Source organism: Podarcis gaigeae (genome assembly GCF_964106915.1).
Source record: "Podarcis gaigeae genome assembly, chromosome: 11".
Classification (NCBI taxonomy): Eukaryota; Metazoa; Chordata; class Lepidosauria; order Squamata; family Lacertidae; genus Podarcis; species Podarcis gaigeae.
Genome location: NC_139687.1, coordinates 3150787 through 3177156, shown reverse-complemented (window position 1 = coordinate 3177156; position 26370 = coordinate 3150787). Strand labels below are relative to the sequence as shown.

At 43.1% G+C, this 26370-nt stretch overlaps 1 protein-coding gene across 5 annotated transcripts in view; it reads left to right on the top strand.

Moving 5' to 3' along the window:
• Positions 1-26370, top strand: part of TRPM6 (transient receptor potential cation channel subfamily M member 6) — a 95882-nt gene that overhangs the window by 37523 nt on the left and 31989 nt on the right. For all 5 annotated transcript variants that reach the window (XM_083701862.1, XM_083701861.1, XM_083701859.1 and 2 more), the window contains 11 exons: positions 4236-4364; positions 5321-5601; positions 7218-7446; positions 10106-10261; positions 11157-11300; positions 11949-12077; positions 15673-15924; positions 16803-16977; positions 18025-18139; positions 19968-20167; positions 21429-21561. In XM_083701862.1, the coding sequence (XP_083557988.1) occupies positions 4236-4364; positions 5321-5601; positions 7218-7446; positions 10106-10261; positions 11157-11300; positions 11949-12077; positions 15673-15924; positions 16803-16977; positions 18025-18139; positions 19968-20167; positions 21429-21561 (1943 nt within the window). The remainder of the gene's footprint in view (positions 1-4235; positions 4365-5320; positions 5602-7217; positions 7447-10105; positions 10262-11156; positions 11301-11948; positions 12078-15672; positions 15925-16802; positions 16978-18024; positions 18140-19967; positions 20168-21428; positions 21562-26370) is intronic.

Here is a 26370-nt window from a genome sequence, read left to right as displayed (position 1 = left end):
TTTTAGGGGAAATAGTTTAACGTGTATATGTTATTACAGTTTGGCTATTTAGTAAGGAGTCAGAATTGAAATACAAAAAATGCGTTTCCACATTCAGTGAAGCATCATATTAACAGATAATAAAGTAGAATAATAAATAATAGAAAAATGGCCAATTTAACAATAATTTAGCCAATTTATTTTTTTATCTGAGATGTAATTGTTAAATAGAATTGTGAGGATCAATATTTATTGTGTCTTCACTGGATATAATGCTTGTTTACAAAATAAGGCAGTATTTGAACTTTCTGCTTCTCATCTCTTGACATCATTTTAATACATTCTGATGCCTGTCTAATTTGCTCACCTTGTGCATTTGTGAGCCCAGAAAAGCCTTTCAGTATCAGGTGGGATGTTGACTCAGGGCCCTTGAGGGCCCTTTCTTCCTATTTAGAGAAACCTATTTTTCCATTTCCCCTTCATGGATCACTGCCTTGCCGTGGCGAAGGGGCTTGAAGAACTCAGAGAAGCTATGAACTATGCCGAGCAGGGCACCCAAGATGAACAGGTCATAGTGGAGAGTTTTGACCAAACGTGATCCACCTGGAGGAGGAACCGGCAAGCCACTCCAGTATCCCTGCCAAGAAAACTCCATGGACAAAGACAACAGGCATATAAAAGATATGACGCTGGAAGATGAGCCCCTCAGGTCGGAAGGCGTCCAACATGCTACTGGGGAAGAGCGGAGGGCAAGTACAAGTAGATCCAGAGCTGATGAAGCGGCTGGGCCAAAGCCGAAAGGACGCTCAGTTGCGGATATGCCTGGAAGCGAAAGGAAAGTCCAATGCTGTAAAGAAAAATATTGCATAGGAACCTGGAATGTAAGAACCATGAACCTGGGTAAGTTGGAGGTGGTCAAAAATGAGATGGCAAGAATAAATATTGACATCCTGGGCATCAGTGAACTAAAATGGATGGGAATGGGTGAATTCAGTTCGGATGACCATCATATCTACTACTGTGGGCAAGAAACCCATAAAAGAAATGGAGTGGCCCTCATAGTCAACAAAAGAGTGGTGAAAGCTGTACTGGGATGCAATCTCAAAAATGATAGAATGATCTCGATACGAATCCAAGGCAGACCTTTTAACATCACAGTAATCCAAGTTTATGCACCAACTACTTGTGCTGAAGAAACTGAAATTGACCAGTTCTATGAAGACTTACAAGACCTTATAGAAGTGACACCAAATAAGGATGTTCTTCTCATTATAGGGGATTGGAATGCTAAAGTAGGGAGTCAAGAGATAAAAGGAACAACTGGCAAGTTTGGCCTTGGAGATCAAAACGAAGCAGGGCAAAGGCTAATAGAGTTCTGTCAAGAGAACAAGCTGGTCATCACAAACACGCTTTTCCAGCAACACAAGAGACGACTCTACACATGGACATCACCAGATGGGCAGCATCGAAATCAGATTGATTATATTCTCTGCAGCCAAAGATGGAGAAGCTCTATACAGTCAGCAAAAACAAGACCTGGAGCTGACTGTGGCTCAGATCATCAGCTTCTTATAGCAAAATTCAAGCTTAAACTGAAGAAAGTAGGAAAAACCACTGGGCCGGTAAGATACAATCTAAGTCAAATCCCTTATGAATACACAGTGGAAGTGAGGAACAGGTTTAAGGATTTAGATTTGGTGGACAGAATGCCTGAAGAACTATGGATGGAGGCTCGTAACATTATACAGGAGGCAGCAACGAAAACCATCCCAATGAAAAGGAAATGCAAGAAAGCAAAGTGGCTGTCCAATGAGGCCTTACAAATAGCGGGGGAGAGAAGGCAAGCAAAATGCGAGGGAGATGGTGAAAGATACAGGAAATTGAATGCAGATTTCCAAAGAATAGCAAGGAGAGACAAGAAGACCTTCTTAAACGAGCAATGCAAAGAAATAGAGGAAAGCAATAGAATGGGAAGAACCAGAGATCTGTTCAAGAAAATTGGAGATATGAAAGGAACATTTCGTACAAAGATTTCCACAATAAAGGACAAAAGTGGAAAGGACCTAACAGAAGCAGAAGACATCAAGAAGAGGTGGCAAGAATACACAGAGGAATTATACCAGAAAGAAATGGATGTCTCGTATACCCCAGGTAGTGTGGTTGCTGACCTTGAGCCAGACATCCTGGAAAGTGAAGTCAAATGGGCCTTAGAAAGCACTGCAAATAACAAGGCCAGTGGAAGTGATGGCATTCCAGCTGAACTATTTAAAATTTTAAAAGATGATGCTGTTAAGGTGCTACACTCAATATGCCAGCAAGTTTGGAAAACTCAGCAGTGGCCAGAGGATTGGAGAAGATCAGTCTACATCCCAATCCCAAAGAAGGGCAGTGCCAAAGAATGCTCCAACTACCGCACAATTGCACTCATTTCACATGCTAGCAAGGTTATGCTTAAAATTCTACAAGGAAGGCTCAAGCAGTATGTGGACCGAGAACTCCCAGAAGTGCAAGCTGGATTTAGAAGAGGCAGAGGAACCAGAGACCAAATTGCAAACATGCGCTGGATTATGGAGAAAGCTAGAGAGTTCCAGAAAGACATCTACTTCTGCTTCATTGACTATGCAAAAGCTTTTGACTGTGTCGACCACGGCAAACTATGGCAAGTTCTTAAAGAAATGGGAGTGCCAGATCACCTCATCTGTCTCCTGAGAAATCTCTATGTGGGACAAGAAGCTACAGTTAGAACTGGATATGGAACAACTGATTGGTTCAAAATTGGGAAAGGAGTACGACAAGGCTGTATTTTGTCTCCCTGCTTATTTAACTTATATGCAGAATTCATCATGCGAAAGGCTGGGCTGGATGAATCCCTAGCCGGAATTAAGATTGCCGGAAGAAATATCAACAACCTCAGATATGCAGATGACACAACCTTGATGGCAGAAAGTGAGGAGGAATTAAAGAACCTTTTAATGAGGGTGAAAGAGGAGAGCGCAAAATATGGCCTGAAGCTCAACATCAAAAAAACGAAGATCATGGCCACTGGTCCCATCACCTCCTGGCAAATAGAAGGGGAAGAAATGGAGGTAGTGAGAGATTTTACTTTCTTGGGCTCAATGATCACTGCAGATGGTGACAGCAGCCACGAAATTAAAAGACGCCTGCTTCTTGGGAGAAGGGCAATGACAGGCCTAGACAGCATCTTGAGAAGTAGAGACATCACCTTGCCAACAAAGGTTCGTATAGTTAAAGCTATGGTTTTCCCAGTAGTGATGTATGGAAGTGAGAGCTGGACCATAAAGAAGGCTGATCGCCGAAGAATTGATGCTTTTGAATTATGGTGCTGGAGGAGACTCTTGAGAGTCCCATGGACTGCAAGAAGATCAAACCTCTCCATACTGAAGGAAATCAACCCTGAGTGCTCACTGGAAGGACAGATTGTGAAGCTGAGGCTCCAGTACTTTGGCCACCTCATGAGAAGAGAAGACTCCCTGGAGAAGACCCTGATGTTGGGAAAGATGGAGGGCACAAGGAGAAGGGGACGGCAGAGGACGAGATGGTTGGATAGTGTTTTCGAGGTTACCAGCATGAGTTTGAGCAAACTGCGGGAGGCAGTGGAGGACAGAGGTGCCTGGCGTTCTCTGGTCCATGGGGTCACGAAGAGTCGGACACGACTAAACGACTAAACAACAACAAATTTTTCCATTTATCATTGTGAGCTCATGCTACTGAGCAGTGGTGGCTCCTCGTGGTACTGTGTTCATCAGGAATCAGGATGGGATAGGTTGACATGGCAACGGAGTGGTCAGGGGCATGTCGCATTGGCAGCAATAGCCCTGCAGGTGTGCACACACCAGCGGGACTGCCAACCCTTCCCCCCTGGCATTGTAACAGCCTGCTGGATCAGACCAGTGGCCCATCTAGTCCAGCATTCTGTTCTCACAGTGGCCAACCAGATCCCTGTGGAAAACCTACAAACAGGGCCTGCTGTGGTTTCCGGCAACTGGCCTTCAAAAGCATTGCTGCCTCTGACCATGGAGGCAGAGAATAGCCATTGTGTTGAGATGTTGGATGCCAGCTGTCAACAGTGCAAGCCAGCATGGCCAATCATCCAACAATATCTGGAGTGCCACCGGTTCCCCTTGTCTACTTTAAGTGGAAGAGAAAATTATAAACCTCTGTTACTGTGTTTTGGTAAACATTATCATGATGATCTGGATCTCATTTGTCTCTTTCTCTTTGTTTCATGGAACCAGAGAGTTGTCTCCAGCTTGACGCAGAACTTCTCCCTTCATCAGAATAATCATATGAGGAGTAGAAATGGATCTGGTGGAAACACCTCACATTCCCAGTTCATTCGAACAGCACAGCCATACAAATACAAAGTACTGTGTTTCTTTGTTTGCTTATGCAATTTGATAGAAAACCAGTAGGCTGAAAAATCATGTTTGCTCACTCCAGTGGGTTTATACACGTGTGAGAGGCAGATTCAATGGCTAAAGTAAATTGTTTCCTTTTCAGGGCTTGAATCAGACAAAAATTAAGAAGCACAGTTGGTTCCCTATAATCCCCTTGGAGATAATGGTTTATTCTGTGTTATGAGGGGTGGTTGAAAAATTTGAAAGTGAATGACTGTAGGTCAATGGGTTTCTAATACAAATTTAGATGTGTGTTCCTTAGAGTTTTTCAGAAACTCTAAGAGGCCAGTTTCTCCATTCTCCACTGTCCAACAATCCAGAGAAAGACTTGTCAGCAGCATCTTCTCTAGATGTGTGTCATATATCTCTAGATTTGTTCCTCTTTAAGGGAAGGGCAAAGAGACTTCCTCCTCCTTGTTCCCAAAAAGGCAGCATGTTCAGTCAGTTTTGGACCCAAGACAATTGAACAAACATTTTAAAAGAAATTCAGATGGAGAGCCATTCTGGCCAATGGCGATGGGAAAGGCCATGGCTCACTGGTAGAGCACATATGAGTTCAATTCCTGGCATCTTGAGAGACTGCTGTCTGAAGCTCTTGTCAGTCAGTGTGGACAATATTGAGCTATCTGGATCAAGGATCTGACCTATTAAATCTTGTCAGAATTTTCTGCTTTTCTACATAATAGAACACAAAATTGATATTAATAGTTGCATCCTGTTATATGGAGCTTTGAGTATATTATTTCATATGGAATGTGGTTCCTTTTGTGGATTTGTGATTCTGTATTTATCATAGCTGTCATTTAATATAGTTGATAATTCTTGTGGATAATAACCCTATAACTCAGAAATTTGATTTGAAGTAAGCAAATTGTGCATAGAGGTGATAGACTTTGAGTAACTTTTTATTTATTAACTTGCAGCAAAAAACAGCTGTTCTTCACAAGACTAGAAAGAAGCTAAAGGATGAATTTACTGTCTCTGATGACCAACAATCAGTTGGGTTTATATACCCATATAATGATCTCTTGGTTTGGGCAGTATTGATGAAAAGGCAGAAGATGGCCATGTTCTTCTGGCAGCATGGAAAGGAAGCCATGGTCAAGGCTGTGGTGGCTTGCAAACTCTACAGAGCGATGGCACATGAAGCTAAGCAAAGCAACATGGAGGATGACACGTCAGAAGAGCTGAAGAAGTATTCAAAGTAGGGATTCTCCCTTCACTTCAGATAATACAGATCTACAGTGCTTAGAATGGTTAGACATTTTTCTCTCCATCACCTAAGATTATATAATGGGCTTCCCATGGGCATTTAGTTCACCACCGCCAGAAAAGAGTGTTGGACTAGGTGGGCCTTTGGCCTCATCCAGCAGGACTCTTCTTCTGTTCTTAACATTAGAACTGCTGACAGCTGAAGGGTATCCTTTAGCTTAGCAGGCAAAGGAGGGGAATAGTTTTTAATAGGCTGATCTGAGCTGAAAGGTACATTTTCTTAAAGGAGTACATTTCCTAATAATAATAATAATAATAATAATAATAATAATAATAATAATAATAGTTATACCCCGCCCATCTGGCTGGGTTTCCCAGTAATGAAAAGAAAATTGGTGAGAAATATTGACAAGCCAGCATTCCATCTAATGTATAATTTTCTGTGCCTCCATTTTTTTATTAGAAAAAAACACCATTATTTCAACATCTCCAGTTTCCATAATTTTGTTATCAAGTTCATTAGTCCTGTATTATCAGGTGATTTATTCCAATGATGATCTACTTCTACTGCCAGGATCCTCACATCTATCACCTTTGTCTTATCTATTTTTATGCCATTCTTTGCCCCATTGGGCACATCGAGAAAAGGCAGAAATTCCAAACAGAACTTTTAGTTTAACAGAAATTCCATGTAGCTGACACGGAACAATCCCAAGAAGGATCTTGTGTGCTTTCCAGTTTAAGGACGTAGAATTTTTGTCATGCATGTTTACTTGAATTTTTTTAATGGGTTTTGCATCTTATTATTTTGATTCCTGATATTGTGTGTGTGTGTGTTACATTAGAAAAATATTTTTAGTAATATTGTTAGGAAAGTTTTTTAACTCTATTGTAGGTAGTAACCTTGACATAACTGAGCTGAGATAAATATTGTTAAAGTTGCTTATCAATACTCATTATTCCATTTTCAGAAATATAGATGTTATCAGCTAAATACTTTTGCATAAATATTGGCCAATATATTTTTGAATTATTTTTGCAATATTATTTTATTTATTTCATTTATGTCTTCTGCTTGAAGGTCAGCTATTTATGATTTCAGTATATTTTACATTCATTTTAAAGTTCTTTTTAGAATGTATGTCATTTGTTTTAGTGCCAAAGTCAAAATACTGTAAGCTCCATTGAACAGTGGAAATTACTTCTAAGTAAGCAGGCATAGAATTGTGCTTACAGAATTGTGCTGTAAGGAGTTCAGCAGGTTTTATAGCCCAAATCCATTAAATCCAAAATCCATTAAAATCAACAGGCGTTTTGCTATAGATGTACAGATGTGGGTCTAAGATAAGTGGAAGAATTTCTGGATTACCAGTAGAATTTCTCAGAATGATGGGTTTATTTGAAACAATGGGAAAAACACAATGGCTGTACTTCTAAGCACACATTGACTTGGAGAAATTCCTACTGGAGTCCACGGTTTGGACCAGGCTGTTCCTATGAAAGGCGCTTAATACAAGTCATACTGCTTGCCTCTGTTATTTGTGCTCAGTCCATACTCTAAGGCTGGCAACATTTGCCCCCCACCTGGCTTTTCTTTTGCTGTCATAGTGAGTTTGGGCAGCTGGCTCTAGATGTGCTGGATAATGCTTTCAAACAGAATGAGCAGATGGCCATGAAACTGCTAACATACGAGCTGAAGAACTGGAGTAACTCCACATGCCTGAAGCTGGCCGTGTCCGTGGTATTGCGACCCTTTGTATCTCACACGTGCACACAGATGCTGTTGACTGATATGTGGATGGGACGCCTGAAAATGAGAAAGAACTCCTGGTTTAAGGTACAGCATCTCTCAGCAGCCCCTTATCCTGCATGCCAATAGCGGGGCTGGGGGGTTTTATAATCATCTTGTGCTGTCACTGCATGACGGCTCCTCTCATTCACATTCAATGGGCTTGTTGAGAGGAGACGCTCAAAGATCAGGCGTGAGGATAACTTAGGTGCACTGTCCTGGCTTGGATTGTGCAAATAGTGCAGCCTGCATTAGGTCTGCTGTTGTCCTTTGCTCCAGTCACAAAAGATGTTGTTCTCTCTCCACCATCGCTCTTGTTCACCACGGAGTGTATTCATGCATGGCAAATGCAACTGATGAACTGTGGGAGCAAGAACACAGCCGGAAGCAGTTCCTGAGAGCACTTCCGCACTTTCCCAGCCACCCCACTTTCTGTCCCCTGGGAAAGCTCATTTAGCACAATGCAACACAGTCTGTTGAGTGAGTTGGAGATCAGCACTGTTGAACTCAGGATATGAGGGCAGTACATGAATCACAGACAGGATGCACCAAAAGTGAACGCATCTTTGTGAACCCTCCCCTTAATCATTAAATAAAGAAATCTTAGTTAAGCAGTCATATCCTTCCAGAGTCCCATATAGACATGCTTTTTCAAATAGTTGTAGAAAATTGTGTCATATCTCTGGTCACAAAAGGGAAAAAAATTATAGGACAGAAACTGCGTAATCCATCTGTCACAACAAACAGATGGATAAGGATTATTGAGGGTGGGGGAAGAGAATTGCCAAGGCAGAGGAAGCAAACTCCTCCTTGAATGGCTCCTAGAAGACACTCCTCTATGTTTCTCAAGAAGTCAGCTGGTTATTATCTCTGCAAGTGTCACCTACTAGGCCTGCTGTAGGGAAGACAGTGTACCTTGCACTCTTGAAAACCATAAAAAGGAGTGTATTCCTTCCCACGGAAGCACCTTAGTTCCTTTTCTGCCAAAACAAACACAGATTTAAAGTCTCCTACCTTTAATTACATTGTAATAGCTTTCAAAGTCAACAATTGCTCCCGTGTCTTCCATATTTGTGTGCAGTACAAGGAGGTAGAGATTTAGAATAGTTTTCTTTCCCAAGCCATAGTTTTCAAGGGAGCTGCATCATCATGTCAGTCTGCTGGGAAAGAGAAAATGGCTGGCTGACTGGCCAGCGGAGGGAAAAGGTTGTTCTGGCTGAAGGACGTGCAAGCAAGATTGCATTGGGGGGGGGACGACTTGTGGCTTAATTTGACCTAGCAACTCTCCCCTTGGTTGCTTGCCCCACTTTTGCCTGCTTATTGCTTATGCTACTCTCCATTTGGGAGCTCTTTCTGTTTGCCACACATATGGATTATATTTCTCTGAATCTCCTCTATGATGTCCTGAATTTTCTAAGTATTGGCATGTGTGCACATGTATGCATGCACTGCTTATGACTTTATTGGACCTGGCATGCACAAGTGTAGTGTTAACAGCTGCACATTTTACCACAGAAGTGGATTGTACTTTCACTGTCAATATTGTGCTGACTGAAGGAATATTGTGTTTTGAATCTTGCTATATGATCTACTTGTTGTTTACTGGCATTTATTCCTGCCTTGGTAACAGCAACAATTCTGCACATCATGTGGCTGGTTTAAGATGAGAATTTAAATGAAAGCTACTGATGAATTATGGAGTCTTCTTACTAAATACAAGGAGAGTTTCCCCATGGATGAGGAGCCATGCCCTTTGTTTCTGCGGCTCTCATACTTCCTGATCATGCTTTTCCTGCTCACATCTGTGTGTGGCAGCTGTGGGGACCAGGAGGGGTTGGTGGGCCTTTGGCTTCATCATGCTATTGCCTGCACATTTTCCTTCTCTGGAAGTCAAATGGGTCAAGCTCAGGGTGAAAAGATTTGGGAATCACAGATTGATTCCTGACTATAGTAGAGAGGTTGGACCCAAGATTTGGGATGATACCAACATAATGGTGTGGATGCTTCCGATTTCCCCCCCAATGGAAATCTCAAGAAGTAAGCATATGTTCTGGTTTAAAAAAAAAAAAAATCAGGACCAGGACCCTCCAAAAACTCCCAATCCCTCCCAAATATTCTCTGCCTTGGCAAGAGGGCAGTGTTTCATAGCCCACTGGTTGCCCTGGAAGCTATCCAACAGCGCTGGGAACATGGGCCAAGGTATGCTCACCTGTTCATCACTTGATGCTATGTGATGCCAGGCATAGGTGCAGGGCAGATAAAGCTGTGGCTTCCAGCTGGTCCAGATTCAAGCCATGACTTTCTTTTGCAGCTGTGGGTTAAATCTGACACCTTTCCATGCTACGTTCACCAGGGGTTGGGCATACTTGGGAGGTCCTGATTACTCCTGAGTTCACCCAGCCACTTCCAAAAACAGGACAATAGAGTAAGGCACCCGACTCAGAGGGTAGAATTGGGAAGACACTCTAACTGCACTCTTGATTCCTCATTTGCATCAATGGCTTGAATTTCTTTTTTTCTTGTTTTGGTTTAGAGCAACTAGGAGGAACTTTGGGCAGTGAAGCAGAGGGAATGGTTGGGCAGGATGAGAGAGAGAGATTCACTTTTTGTAGGCATCAGCCACTGCCGCCTTCCTCTTTGTTAGTTTCATACAAAAGCTAGTGTTAGGATCAAATGCAATCTTACTAACTGCAACATGCTCCTGCAGGTGATCCTAAGCATTCTTCTGCCTCCTACCATCTTGATGCTGGAGTTTAAAAGCAAGGCTGAAATGTCTCATGTACCTCAGTCACAGGAGTTCCACCAGTTCACATGGTATCATGGTGATCCTAACACTTCCAGTGTTAAAGATAACATCTCATTGGTTAGTATGGTAACAGGTTTAGATTTCATTTTTCCTAAATGTGGAACATATAGCTTTTTAATTCTAAACGTTTAGTTCTATAATGTGGTAGATGCTAGAAAAGTGCAGAACTAGACTCTGATGCTGATAGGCAGGGCTAAGCATTTGCTTTCCCATATATATCATTGACATTATAAGTACTGTGCTAGACCATTTTAGACCATTAATTGATATAGCTTGGTGCTATTTAGGATGACTGACAATAGGTCTCTAGGGTTTTGGAAAGGGCTGGGAATAGATCCTGGGATTCTCTGCATGGATAGCATATGCTCTTTCCCTGCGATAGGATGCTAGAAGGAAAATTTACTTTAGAAAAATAGAAATTCTCTATAACTTCTCGCTAAAAATGTGAATTCCATGAGAATATTTTCTGTTTTCCATCTCAAATGACCCACTAAAGGAATGTTATAATTAGATGCACAAGAGCCTATGGATGATAAACAAAATACGTATATTTTTATGGTGTGCAGATATATCGGCATTCTCTCTCTCTCTCTTTTAAATAAACTTTGAACATCTTTCTGGGCTGAATGTTAATTTCTCTTCTTAATTTCTCTTCAGTTCAAATTCAGAACAATAATCTCAACGTTACTGTTTACAATTATAGTTTAAGCTTGAATGCTTAACTCATGTATTTGTTTATGGAAAATAACCTAGTTATTATTGCTTTGTGAACAGAAAATAGCAATTATTATATTTATATAATAATATAAAAATATATTTACCCAGCACAGTGTATTCCAACGTCACTACTCCAGATTTCTTTTCCTTTTTGCTGATGTACAGAATCTGCATAATAGAAGTTTCTTATGGAGCTGGATAACCACTAACACGAGCACTTTGTTTTCTTATACAGAGCCATTGTGATTTAGAGAAAGGAGTTGAGAAGCAAGAGGAAAGCCAGAATTTCCCCGGCAATAATGAGCAGGGAAGCCTTCCTGCAACTAGGAAAGTGTATGAATTCTACAATGCTCCAATTGTGAAGTTCTGGTTTCACACGGTCAGTCAGTGTTTATGACTGGTTGCCCCTCCTTCTGTGGGAGGGCTCATGGTTCTTAGCTGTGGCAACTTCCGCAGTCTTGGAGCATAATCTTATACTCCCTTGGATCCTATGTTGCCATAGTCTTGGAGCTCCTGACCTGCCTGCTATGGTTGCTCATAATCCCAAACAATTTGTGGACAGGTTACCTAAGGGACTGTCTGGCCTCACACATGGCTGCCTGGCAAATCTGTTCCTTGGATGCAGCACTGCTGAGAGTACTGCATGCCCTAGTTTGTCCTAGAAACCAGGCTTGTCATGATATTTAGGCAGCTACAAAAGGTGTTATGAAGGATTCCTTAGAGATCACCCAGTCATTTATGAAACTGTAAGTGTACAAATGTAGGGATGGTTTTATTATTTTTAGAGTTTGTAAGACTAATTGTTGTTTTTAGAATTTGTATTATTACTTTTATCTTTTTCTACACCACTTTGATGGCTTCAGGCTGTGAAACAGTTTATAAATTGGTAATGATGATGATGCACACCCACCTTGCAGAGCTTGCACAAATGGTGGTGGGGATTGTGTTGTGTGACCTATTAGTTTCCTCTTTTTTGCCACAAATGTGTGTTTATAAGGACTATGCATTGTGTTCGTGTGTTTTGTAGATGGCCTATTTAGCATTTCTCATGCTGTTCACTTACACTGTCTTGGTGGAGATGGAACCAACACCCAGCGTGCCAGAATGGCTTGTGATCATTTACATTTTCACCACCTCCATTGAGAAAGTCAGAGAGGTAGGTCCTTTATTTCATTCTGATGTTTCTGCTGTCCATGCCTGTTATAGGAATTAAGACAAGCAATTATCTATGGGGTAAGCTACAAAAAAGAAATCTCCATGAAATTGAATCAATGTACAATTTCATAATAATAATTGTAGTTTTCAAAAATAGGAGCCTGGAGTTAAGTTTCCACTTTTGAATGACACACACAGGGGATAAAAAAGATTTGGGTGTAAAGCTTTTTTTTACAACAACAGCAACAAAACCCTTTTATGTATTATATACATTTAAATGCAGAAACTTGCATAAAATTACATCTTTAGGATTTTGTTTGCAGTTCTTTTCTGCAATTTGAAAATAGCCATTTATCTCTCTCCTTGTGAAGAGTTATGGGGCAGGGTTGGACCACAGTTCCTGCAGATGCCATGCAGGGATTGAGTGACTGTAATGTGGAAGACAAGGAGAGGGAGAAGGCTCAAGCCCTAGGGTTAAAGAGGGGCGAGGGGCTGCCACTGGTGGGTCGCTGCCCCTTTTGTCTTTATAGGACAGCTACCCCTACATGAAGCAATTGCTTCACTTATGTGGTGGTTGTGGTCCACTGGATAAAATGGGGCAGGACTCTGTGTTACATATACGCTTCATTAACTTCTCTGGGGTTTGCTGTGTGTAGTCCTGGAAATCGTTTTTCTTTAGATTTTATCAGGTAATTGCACCCTTTGGCTTTCATTCCTCTAATATGTTGTTACACATGCTAATAACATCATTCAGCTCAATGGTACTCATATGCATAAAGTTATTTATACATGTCTTTTTTCTAAGGTTTGGCTAACACTTTGACATCACCCTTTCACTTGCTGCTTATCAGTTTGATCTTAGCAGTATGTAATTGGACTTTGCTATATAATGCGAGGAATCTTGTTTATAACCATTCAAAGACTCTTTTTCACCATTTGCTTAGCAAAACTGAAAAGGCCCTCTGGCGAACCCTTGTTGTTCAAGAAATAAACATCTCATTTTCCACCTTCCTAATTTTGAAAACTTGCCTTTTCAAGACTGCCATGTCCTTGATAAATGACAAAGATTTGTTTCTTTTTGTTTGCACCAAAGTAAAACTAATTTGTTACTTCACTTATAAAGGCTGTTCTGCTTTTTTCCATGCCTCAGGAGTTCCAAGTTCCAATTTCCGAACTTGGCAACCCAGCGAGCTTCCTCCCAATGTTCAAAAACCTCCATTAAATACTTGCTTACCACCATCCTGACTCTTCACAGGCCCCCGGGACACTCCCATTGTGTGTCCCTGATCTAGTTATTATGAGTGGCAGGAGTGGGGCTTATGCAATATTTATTGTCATTTTACAGCCCTTTCTTTCCATTTCACCAAGCCCCTGATTTGTTTCTTTTAAAGAACAACAACATACGTCTAACAATTGTACCCCTGCACTCACTCTGTGAAATAATGAGCAAACAGAAATACATTTCAGAAGGAAGAATAGAGATGTATTGAGGGTGCAGAGTCTTTGAGAAGCAATGCAGTGTTTCATTTCAAACTTTAAGAAGCTGTGACACTCAAGTCTTGCTCTTTCTCAGCTGTTCATATGTCATGGAACCATGGAGCCAAGCAGAGCTTTTTCCAATTTCCGAACTTGGCAACCCAGCGAGCTTCCTCCCAATGTTCAAAAACCTCCATTAAATACTTGCTTACCACCATCCTGACTCTTCACAGGCCCCCGGGACACTCCCATTGTGTGTCCCTGATCTAGTTATTATGAGTGGCAGGAGTGCGTGTAGGGTGGAAACCAAGGTGTTCACATGGTGTTCTAAATAGAAAAAGAATGAAATATTCTGAAACCAGATAAAAAGCATGAAGAAGAAAAAAACAGCCCAAGTCTTTTGCACTGTGTGGGACATCATGTGATGTTTTCAAGCTACCAGTTTGCAGCTGCGTTGCTTTCATATCGTAACACTGCTCCCCTGCCAGCTGCAGGGAGTGGTATTTGTGGTCCACTGGTAGCAGCTGCCGGGCGATCTTCTGGTTTTGACCCTGCTGGGAGGAGGGGCATCACTTCTCCAATGGCTTCGCTGGCTGTTGGGGCTTGCCCATGGTTTCAGCCAATTGTGGGTGAGCCTGGGGGTGCTGTTCAGGGAGCAGACCAGAGGGAAAACTTCTCTGGTTCTCTCCCTGGCTGTAAAAGCCAGCCATGCCCAGGCCTCAGCCTCAGTTCCCACTCACCTGATGCTTTATGTGTAGGCCTGGCCAAGAGAAGTGGGCAAGACCTTGCTATGGAAGTCTTCAGTCTCCATGTTTGGGACCACAGGGGAATTTGCCTTCTTCATAGCAATTGTCTCAACTTGATTGTGGATAAAGTTGGATCCTTAGTCTAGGTGGAAGGCAGTTCAGGAGCCCCCCCCCCCACTTCACCCCACCCTCGGTCCAAGGAATCAGGGTATCCTCTTAAAGGGATCCAGGAAAGGTGCTTCTGTCCTCCCAATTTGATTTATGTCATAGGGTATCTTCTTAAAGGGATCCAGGAAAGGTGCCTTCTGTCATAGGGCGATACTTAACCTTGGTTAACCATGCCAAATAATCAACCAGCAGATGAGTTGGTTAAGTCAGGATACACATCCAATGCCTGCACCAAAACCTGCTGACATCTTTAATCAATAAAGTTGAGGCCCAAGTGGTTGTCCCGTGTTTATTGCAACTTCCCCCTGCCTTGGGCTGCTCCCTGCGGCTTCTCTGTGCCCAGGCCTGCAAATATTTACTTATATTTTATTTAAAAATATGTATGTGCCAAAATGGCTTACAACAACAAAATTAGATGTATTTTTTAAAATCACAAAAATGGAAACACACTCAGAGCTCCAATAGCATCATACTATTCCATTCTACATCCAAGAACAAGACAAAAATTATAGGACACTATCCAATGGTTATTTTGAACCTCATGCCTGAACAGCCCTCTTCTGACTAAAATTTTAACTTGTTCCTAAGATCAGCCTCTGATCTGAGAACTGGAACATGTTACACCAATTTTTAAGAAGGGATCAAGAATGGGGATTCTGAGAATTACAGACTACCAGTAGTTAGCTTAGTGCCTGCTCCATAAAAACCGGTGAAACACATTGTTAGAGAGAGAGTTACTAAGCATATACAGAAAAACAAGAAAGGACAGAATCCAAACGTTTCTTGACAAGGGCTAATAAGTGTAGAGACAGTCTCCCTTCTGTTTGCAGCAGATAGGAGCACATAAGGGAATTGTTGCCTTGAATAATTAAGGAGTTAAAATGAGAGAAGAATAAGTGAAGCATACATTCTTGCTTCTTTCTAGACCATTTGTCCATGAGAACATTCTTGTTAATAACCAATCATTTGAAAAGAATATTTAATATGTAAGCCATGCCATCATTTCTATCTGATTCATTTGCATCCGCATCACAAAGGGCATTAACATTACTATTTTAAGGGCAAGGAAACTGATGGTGAAAGGTGACAGCTTGCCCAAGGTGATCCAGTGGCCTCTGACTTATGTAGGAAGATCATCTGCAGAGATACGTCATGTTCTTTACATGCCTCATATAAATTCAAGGGATGTTCCCATTTTTCTGTTAGGTATTTATTTCGGAGCCGGGAAAGTTCAGCCAAAAGGTGAAAGTGTGGATTTATGAGTACTGGAACTTTACAGATTCTATCGCCATTATCTTGTTCATGACTGGTTTTGGCTTGCGCTGGGCAGATCCTCCCCTTCACACAGCAGGAAGGTTAATTTACTGTCTGGATATAATATTCTGGTATACTCGGCTTCTTGACTTCTTTGCTGTGAACCAGCGTGCAGGTCCATATCTGACAATGATTGGGAAAATGGTAAGTATTTAGATACAGAGCACTTTCTCTTATAGAGCTACACGAGAGGCAGAATTTCAGCTAATGAAGTTTGAATCTTCACCTATGAAAATTTTGCCTGTTATATATGAGGTAGAGAGAAATGTAAAGCACCACCACACACTGGCCTAGTCAACATGCTAAGCCAAACGTGGCACCATACTGCTGTGAGCTAGACCATGGATGCAGTCCTTAGCCTCCTGTCCAAACCCAGACTTGTGGTTTGTCTCCCCCAGACAAACCGTGAGTGGTAAGCCATAGAACAAACTTTGGCTACAGGTTGTGGTTTTCCTGGGGTGAGACACATTCAAACCTAGTTTCATGGCTTCGCCTACAGCAGCACAACTGCAGGGGGAATGGAGGAAGAGCAAATGAGCCATGATTTTTTATCTGGGAGCAGCATGCACATTTGCAGACTAGGTCGTTTGCCTGTCTTTGCCCTATCTGTGTTGTTGGAAGTATAAGAGGAGGAAAATAATTCTTATATATCTGAATTATTTAGTAGCCCTATTTCTAGAATGAAGACATTGGCCTGCAAGACTTGCATAAAGCACCAGCCCTAGTCTTTTGCTATTCCTTTTGCTATTCTTTGTACTATGCCAGGTACTTATTCTGGGTGCTGCCCTTTTAGATTAAGTGCATTTGATTGACTTGACAGGAACTTGTACATAAGTAAGTACAGGACTGCTGCCATTCTGAATAACTGAACATCAATACATCCAATAAGATGCAGTACTGATACAGCGTTTCTCCATAAGTTGTTTAAAATAACAAAATAATGTGCTGTAGCCACAGGAAACAATTTTTTTCACCTTGCAAAATCACACCACTCTGATCACTGTGTTTTCTTTTTCGTGCAGACAGCAAACATGTTTTATATTGTAATTATGATGGCCATAGTATTGTTAAGTTTTGGAGTTTCTCGAAAAGCAATACTCTCTCCACATGAGCAGCCTTCATGGAGCCTTGCACGAGATATTGTATTTCAGCCTTATTGGATGATGTTTGGTGAAGTATATGCAGGAGAAATTGATGGTAGGTCTGATTTCACTGAAATGCTGCATCCAACAAAATGTGAACAATTATATAGCATATCTATCACTTAACACAGCCACTAGAAAAGGTAGCATTTTCAGAAATTTTGCAGCTGTGGGAAAAGCCAGATTCCCCATCCCCTTCATTTTTTCCAGTAGAAAGTCTTTATTATATATATAATAATTATAATATAGATATAAATACAGAATCATATATTACTTCTTTTTCTGCTTTAGCAGCACAAAATGTATCATGTATAACTTAGAATATAAAGTTGAGCGATTGAGCTACTCAGCGTGTTGTTGTTGTTGTTTAGTCGTGTCAGCAGAGGTATAAAATTTAAACCCACAAATGCCATAGTTTTGTAGAAGCAAAAGTGAGCATATATCAATTTGTAGTTCACCTGTAGGTCTTGGTTACAGTTCAGTTCTCAAATTCTCAAATTTTTCCTCTGATATTTTGGCATTCACAACAGTTCTTTTGAAGTTTCTGCTTCATGCCACTGGTTGAATCCTGACAAGACAGAAGTACTGTTCTTGGGGGACAGGGGGGCGGGCTGGTGTGGAGGACTCCCTGGTCCTGAATGTGGAAATTGTGCCCCTGAAGGACCAGATGCGCAGCCTGGGGGTCATTTTGGACCCACAGCTGTCCATGGAGGCACAGGTCAATTCTGCGTCCAGGGCAGCTGTTTACCAGCTCCATCTGGTACACAGGCTGAGGCCCTGTCTGCCTGTGGACTGTCTCGCCAGAGTGGTGCATGCTCTAGTTAACTCTCGCTTGGACTACCGCAATGCGCTCTACGTGGGGCTACCTTTGAAGGTGACCCAGAAACTACAACTAATCCAGCTAGACAGGTGACTGGGAGTGGTTGCCAGGTGTCATCCTCCTCTTCCCCTTCCTGGGTCACAAAAGCATGCCATGGCCCAATACCCTTGGTTGGGGGGAAAGAACAAGGCTTCTTGGCCTATAAATGAGAAATCTATCATTAATTAGCTGACCATTCCTATGCTAGAGTTGCATACAGAAGCTTTCCTTTATAATTTACAGCTTGTGAAGCAAACCCCAACTGCCCTCCTGGTTCCTTCCTCACACCATTCCTTCAAGCTGTCTATCTCTTTGTACAGTACATCATCATGGTCAACCTGCTGATTGCTTTCTTCAAGTAAGTGCCTGTCATATTTCCCGTTGGGTTTATTGGTGCTATTTCTACATTAAGTGGACCCCCCCCCCCGCCTAGGGCTCCACCAAAAGGAGTAAGAGAGGAGAAGCAGCATTCTGGACTACCATGATAAATGAGCGGGATGGTTTACCTTCTGCTCATCTTTAGTAGATTACACAACTTTAAGCTTCATTTTCAGCTGCCTGCGGACAAAGGGAAACATTTATACAAGTTAACAACCACCACTAAATTTGTTAGTGCTAAGATTGCCAACATCATCTGCAGACACTGTGGTGCCCCTTAATGCAGTGGTTTTCAACCAGTATGCCATGGCACCCTGGGGTGCATTGAATGTTGGCCAGGGTGCCGCAGGCATCACTGGCCTCTGTCCCTCTTTCCTCGAATGCCCTCTCACATCTCTGCCTCCCAAAGCTTTCCACAGCTGTTCATTGCAGCAGCCCTGCTGCTGCCGCTGCCACTACTGCCTCCCAAGGTAAGGTGCTGGCCTCACATTCACCTTTCGCCAATCTCCATTGGGCCACTAAGGTGGGGGGCATCCTCTGCCCAGATCCCTGTGGGGCAGTGTGAAGAGGCACCTCTCTTTGGGGCAGAGGGCAGCTCAGAGACCAGGGGCGGCAGCAGCAGCTGCCTAGAGGACTCCCAAGGACATGGGAGAGGATAGAAGGCTGAGGGAACACTCCACAAAGGTGGGTGTTCGAAAAAGGGTGAGAGGCTGCCAGCTCTGCAGGCAAGGGGGAGACATAACTGGGCTCCTGAGTCCCAAAGGGGAGTCACAGAAAGAATATAGGTTGAAATCCTCTGTCTTAAAGACTTAGCCTCATGTCTGCAATGCTTCCATGGCCCCTCCCTTGTTGTCTTCCTGGGTAAAAAACCATGAAGCTGTACACCGTGAATCAATATTTTTGTGGTGCTGGCAAACTCGGGATCTGTTCTTTAACTTGCATGGTCTACCACTGTAATCTTTAATTTGATAAGTTGGGGGGGTGGGCTGTGTAAAATCATACAAATTTATGAAGACCCATTTTAATTCTTCTGGACCCCACTTTCATCCAGAGCCATGCACACACACACACACACACACACGTCTTTTTTATCTGGTGGTGGTGGAGAAGAAATCTGGGGGAGGGTGGTGGAAGAGGTAACCAGTGCGGACCCACAGCACCCTCTCAAAATTCCAAATGTGCTGAATGATTTTGTAAGACCCGTGAGATAAAGTGAAGGATGAAAAGACACATGTATTTGGTATGTTGGCATTTCCTTGTATGTCAGACACATTTTTTTAATCCTCTCAGTTGTATGAGCTTCTGTTGCAGCTGAGCAATTCAAAGGAACAAGTCATAAGTAACTGCTTTGATGTTGTCTGTTTGAATATATTTATTTTAAAAATTACCGTATTTTTCTGTGTATAAGACTAGGTTTCCCCCTAAATATAATGTCAAAAATTAGGGGGCATCTTATACATGGATACATATCCCCCCATTTTCTTAAATCTGAGTCCCCCAAAATAGGGGTCATCTTATACATGGGGGCATCTTATAGATGGAAAAATACGATATTTTTGTCGGTAAAAAGCTTAATAAACCGAATCAGTATTGCCATTATTAATAAGCATTATGTGTCTAGATCCCACAGCAAGTTTTGTCAGTCTCACTCTTTGGGTAACTCTGGTCTCTATATTTTGCTTGATTAATATATTTACCTTTTGTTCATTATCTTAATTTATATATTGTACTACATATTTTAACATTGTTTTTTAAAAAGTCCTATGGATCTCTCTCTTTCCCACACCCATTTTCCTCTGCATCCACAGTAATGTTTATTTTGATATGAAGTCCATATCGAATAAACTCTGGAAATACAACCGGTATCGGTACATCATGATGTATCATGAAAAGCCATGGCTACCACCGCCTTTTATCATACTGAGCCATATTGGCATCCTCATAAATTGCCTTTGCCATCGCCGGCTGCCAAATGAGCTGGACCGAGAAGAGGGGCATGTTGAACTGAGTAAGCAGAGCCTGTTCTTTCGGGTGCTCCTGATATTCACTTAATCCATAGACCTTAACTTTCCACGGGACCTTAACTTTGTTTCTGTTCATCATAAACATAAGGACTGTTCCATGTACTTAGAGCAGTTAAACAATATTTGCACCTCGGAGCTGTTTCCATTTCAGTGGCAGGTGCATTGCTCCTTAATATGTTTTCTGGAACCATATAACGCCTAAGACATAAGAAGACATAGGAAAATAGCACCATCCAGTGGAATCTGACTGCCAAAACTTAGCTGTAGTGACTTGATCATTCTTCAACAAATCATGGTACAGTTTCAAAGTAGATTGAAAGCCATGTTTGGGAAGCATGCACTCTATCACAAGTACACACCTGAATTCAACGTTTATTTGTCAGTCTCACTTATGCAGTTGCCGCTGGTATTTTCAGCATAGGAACAGTTTGGAAATTGTGAGGAAGGTGCTTTCTAGATGCATTGTAGTTATTCATGGTATATTTCACGAAACCAAAAAGCAAGAAATGGAAATGAAATTGAAATGTGAAATTCTCATTTTGGGTTGAGGCTGAAGGAACAAACAAAACAGGAATTAGTGCTGTAGAACAAAAATAATACAAGTAGATTCTATGGGCAAGGATCCAACCAGGGGCACCAAATAGGATATTTTAATTTTTTTCTTCTTTGCACAGTCCGTGCCCTGTCTCAAACTGTATTCTGAAGTTTCCTTAGTTTCAAAAGTGGTTTGCTGGAGCCCTGGGCAGATATTCAAGGAATGTGTCCTTTGAGGAGGAAAGAGCTGGGAATTGTACCTGCTGCCCCTGCTGCCAAAGACCACATGTTTATGTGAAGGTGTGAATAGAGTCTCAATGTTTTCAAAATTGCTTGAAATCTCTTACCTGGTCAAGTGATTAATTTTGCCCTTTCAAGTGCCACATCAAAGTTGTCCCCTCAATGGTGAATTTGTTTACCTGTGACATACTGTGGCGCCACATGTCCTGGTCTCAAACTTGGTTGCACTGCCCTTCACACCTACTGTCTAATATTCTTTGGAGATTCATGCCATTGGAAGTGCATTAGGCAAAGTGAGGTAACAACATCTCTGGTGTTAAAATAAGATCCAGCTGCTCTCCAATCAGCTTCTGTACATGGGGTGGGCACCTTGCATTTCACCTTAGGCAGCAAAATATTTCCAGCCAGCCCTTTGCAAGTGACATGTTTAGGTCACTGTGTTTAAACTTTCTTCAAATCACCATTATCCAGAGCTGTATCTGAGTGATGAGGAATTGAAAAAACTTCATGATTTTGAAGAGCAGTGTGTGGAAAAGTACCTGCATGAGAAGAATGGAAGCTTGCATTCCAGTGACAGTGAAAGGATTCGTGTGACAACTGAAAGGTAAGATAACTTTTCCCCTGACAATGTTAGTTGTACTGCAATTCATAGAAGATAGTACAAAAACAAGCTGGAGTGCAGGACCGCAGTCCTAAATACACAGGTTCATGTAGTTCTTGTTGTCTATGCAGAATCAGATATGTTCAGAAAGGTATAGCTAATATACTGAGAAAAAGTGGGGTTGTGCATATGGACGTTTGTATTGAATGTCAGCCAAAATGCAGCTAAACTCTTTGAGTTCCCTTAGTATGTTAAATGCAGCAATGCTTTTCATTATTTAAGGCCACATGGAGTACCACCTTCTACTGATTCAAGTGTTGCTGAATGTAAAAAGCAATAATATATTAGGGAGAAAAAGATTTTCAATTTGCTAGCCTCTTTAAATTTTTTCTCATGGTTTCTATACCCCAAAACCCCACTTATAGTGGATTTCAATTCTACCAAATCTATTTCACTTCTCAAAATGTCTTTCAACAAGATCCTATTTCCAAATAGTAGCAAAACTTAAACAGTTTTTTAAGGTGAAGGCTTAGAAAGATTACCTGAACTTATTTAGCTAAAATAAGCTAACAGACAAGACAAGGGTTTATACATCTCTATTATGGGCCCTGTCATAATCTAAATGGATCTTGTTGAAAGACATTTTGAGAAGTGAAATAGATTTGGTAGACTTGAAATCCACTATAAGTGGGTTTTTTGGGTATAGAAACCATGAGAAAAATTAAAAGAGGCTAGCAAATAGAAAATCTTTTTCTCCCTAATATATTATTGCTTTTTGCATTCAGCAACACTTGCAGATTTGAAGATTTTTCAATTATAAAAGAGCAATACTTCAGGCAACATTTTACACACTCATTTCAAACATAGTGTGATGGGATAATGAGCTGCTTGTGCGTAAAAGCTTGATCCCTCTGGGGTTTGGCTGGTCACCCAAACCTAGGCACTAACGGAGCCCCCAAAGCATGACTCCGTCAGTCGCTGGTAGAATCCGACAGTGGGCGTCTACGGAACTTACTCCAACATAAAAGCTGTTTGACGGACATACGCCTCCTGGACTCTCTGCGTGACAGCTTCCGGCGAGGGGTGGGGGTTGCTAAAGGGGGTCTTGTTACCTCCTCACTGTTCTCACTAGAGGTATCCCAGAGCCTCTCCCCCGATTCCCTTTCCGCTGGAACTCCTGCTCTCCCCCTACTGGTTCTTTCTTCTGCTGTAGAGTCTCTCCTATTCTCCTGGAGCCTCTCCACCACCTGTCCCTCCGATGGCAGTTCCCTGACATCCACCTCCCCCCCAGGGCCCCCTTCACCCCCCCGCCTCCTCTCCCACTGGCGGTGAGGGCGGAAAGCCCCGGAAGGAACTCTCCTCGTCGTCCGAGGATTCAAACACTTCTAACCACGGCGTACCGTCTCTCTCCTCGTCTTCCTCTTCTTCGTCGGAGTCGGCTTCCTCACCCACCCCTGACTCTGGGAACCCTTCAAACTCCCCTTCCTCATCTGTGGTCCCAAAGTGTTCCCTTCTAAATCGTGCCACGGGTTGCGTTTTTTTTGGGAAACGCTGATGAAATGTTTCTATTAAAACCTCGTCCTTGACTAACTCTGCTGGTACCCAAGTGTTTTCCGACTCAACTTCCCCCTCCCATTCTACCAGATATTCCACCTGATTCCCCTTCCACCTGGAATCAATGATTCCTGCCACGTTCATGTCGCGTTCTCTCTCTTCTATCACGGGCGTTTGGGTGACCTCTCTCTCACGCTCCCCCCACTCACATCCCTCTCGGTACGGCGACAGTAATGACCTGTGAAATACTGGGTGCAATTTCATGTGACTGGGCAGTCTGAGTTTGAATGTTACTGGGTTGACCTGCTGTATGACCTCAAAGGGTCCCAATCTTTTGGGTCTCAATTTCTTACTCCCTCCCTTGAACGGTAGTCCTTGGGTGGATAGCCACACCCGGTTTCCCACCCTTATAGTTTCACCTTCCCTCCTATTTCTGTCTGCTTGTTTCTTATATTCTTCCTTGGCTTTCTCTAAGTTAAGTTGAAGCTGACGGTGGATCGCTTCCATCTCTTCAAAAAAATGTTCCGCCGCCGGCACGCTCCACCTCTCCCCTCCTTCTCCTGGAAATGCCCGGGGATGACACCCATAATTTGCCAGAAAGGGACTCATCCCTGTGGACACGTTCTCCGCGTTGTTGTAGGCAAATTCTGCCAGAGGTAACTTATCTACCCAATCATTTTCTCTGTCTTTTACATAACACCTCAGGTATTGTTGTAAAATCCCGTTTGCCCTTTCCGCTTGCCCATTTGTTTCTGGGTGCCGGGCAGTTGAGAAATTGAGTTTCACGTGCAGTAAGCTCATAAGTTTCCTCCAGAACCTGGAAGTAAACTGTTTCCCTCTGTCGCTGACCACCCTCAAGGGGGCGCCAGGCAACCTGAAAATATGCTCTACAAATAACTTGGCGGTTTCCTCCGCGGTGACCGCATGGGAACAGGCTATAAAATGACACATCTTAGTTAATAGATCTACCACCACCATGACAGCTGTTTTGCCCTTGGATTTTGGCAGGTCCGTCATAAAATCTATGGATACTGCCTCCCATGGCCTTTCTGGTGTGGGTAAGGGTTGTAATAGCCCCGCTGGCACCACCCTCTCCCCTTTCGCTCGCTGGCACCTGTCGCAACCCCTGACATATTCCCGTACGTCCTCCCTCACCTTGGGCCACCAAAACTCTCTGGTAACCAACCACATGGTTTTGTGCTGTCCAAAATGCCCCGCTGTGGGGCTGTCATGCAACTGCTTGAGTACTCTGCCCCTCAGTTCCCCATCTGGTATGTACAGTGCCCCTTTGTAATACAACGCCCCGTTCTTTTCTTCAAACCCCCCTGTGTTCTCCTCTGTCCTCCTGAGTTCTCTGAATTTCTCTTGGGCGTATTCATCGTTCTCAGTACCCTCTATCAGTTCCCTCTGCCCCACCAATGCCGCCCCACACACCCAGCGGTCTTCAGGGATTACATGCCTTGCCTCAGGCGCTCCCTCCCCCTCTAAGTACTCAGGTTTCCTGGAGAGAGCGTCCGCCCTCACGTTCTCGGAGCCTGGCACGTAACGAATCTCAAAGTGGAATTTGGAGAACTCCTGGGCCCATCTCACTTGTCTCTGGTTCAGCACTCGTGCTGTTCTCCAGTATTCCAGATTTTTGTGGTCAGTTCGGACTTGAACCTTGTGCTGCGCCCCAATCAGCAAGTGCCGCCATCTCCTTGTGCCGCCATCACCTTGTGCTTCATGAATGGCGAGCAGTTCTCGGTCGTATACTGTGTAGTTCCTCTCGGATTTGTTCAACTTCCGCGAGAAGAACGCACACGGTCTCCATTCGGACGTATCTTTTCCCGGCTGGAGAAGCACGGCCCCCACCGCTCGGTCTGACGCGTCAGTCTCCACCCTCATTGGTTGTTGTAGATCTACGTGCAACAGTTGCTCTTCCGACGCAAAAGCCTGCTTTAAGTGTTCGAACGCCCGCTGCGCTTCTTCCGTCCAAACAAATTTTTTCTTGCTGCTAAGACAATCCGTGATGGGCGCTGTTAAATGGGCAAAGTTTTTGATGAACTTCCTATAGAAGTTTCCGAAGCCCAGGAATCTTTGCACGTCCTTCTTGGTCTTTGGTGTTTTCCATTCCAGTACCGCTTGAACCTTGCTGGGATCCATGGCCAATCCCTTGTCAGACAACCGGTACCCCAGGAATTCCACCTCCCTGGTATGAAACTGACACTTCTCCAGTTTCACCCACAGCCGATTTTCTCGCAGTTTGCTCAGTACTTCTCTTACATCTCGCACATGCTGCTCCTCATTCTCTGAGTATACCAGGACGTCATCTAAGAACGCTATGCAGTTCTTGTAGAGCAATGGCCCCAGGACGTGATTCATGAACGATTGAAAACAGGCCGAGCCCGCCTGTAGACCGAAGGGCATAACGAGGTACTCAAAGGCCCCCAAGGGGGTGAACATAGTGGTTTTCCACTCATCCCCCTTTCTCACACGTATCAAGTTATATGCCCCTCTAAGGTCCAACTTGGTAAAAATTTTCCCTTTTCTCACCCGTGTCAGAATGTCATCAATTCTAGGCATAGGGAACGTCACTGGTTCTGACACTGCATTTAGGCCCCTGAAATCACACACAAGCCTGGGTTTACCCGTGTTTTTTTTGTCCACAAAGAACACTGGGCTGCCCCCCACCGCTCGTGACTCTCTGATGAAACCTCGCTTGAGGTTCTTGTCAATGAACTCCCTTAACTCCTGCATCTCACTGTCTGACATTGCATACAGCTTGCCCACTGGCAATTGTGCTCCTGGGAGTAAGTTAATTTGACAGTCAAAGGGTCTGTGCGGGGGCAGTTTATCTGCTTCCTTTTCGCTAAAGACGTCAATCAAGTCAGCGTATTGTGGTGGCACCTTCCCCTTGTCCATCACTTCCATCCCTGCTAGAGTGGCCCTGGCGCCTGCCTGACCCTCTCCCTCCTTGCAGTGTTCTAGGCAATGTGCTGATCCAAAGGAAACCACTCTCTGATGCCAGCCTACTAGCGGATCGTGTAGTGCCAGCCAGCTCATTCCCAAGATAATAGGAGCTCCTCCCAAGGTGGCTACGTTAAACGCTATCAGTTCTGTGTGTCTTGCCACCCTCATTATCATTGGTACAGTCTGTTGGCTCACTTCTCCCAACAGTTCCCTCCCATCAATCGTGGTAACCTGCAAAGGCTTACTTAATGGGATAGTCTGTATCTGGTGTTCAGCTGCAAACTCCTTACTCATGAAATTACAGGAACT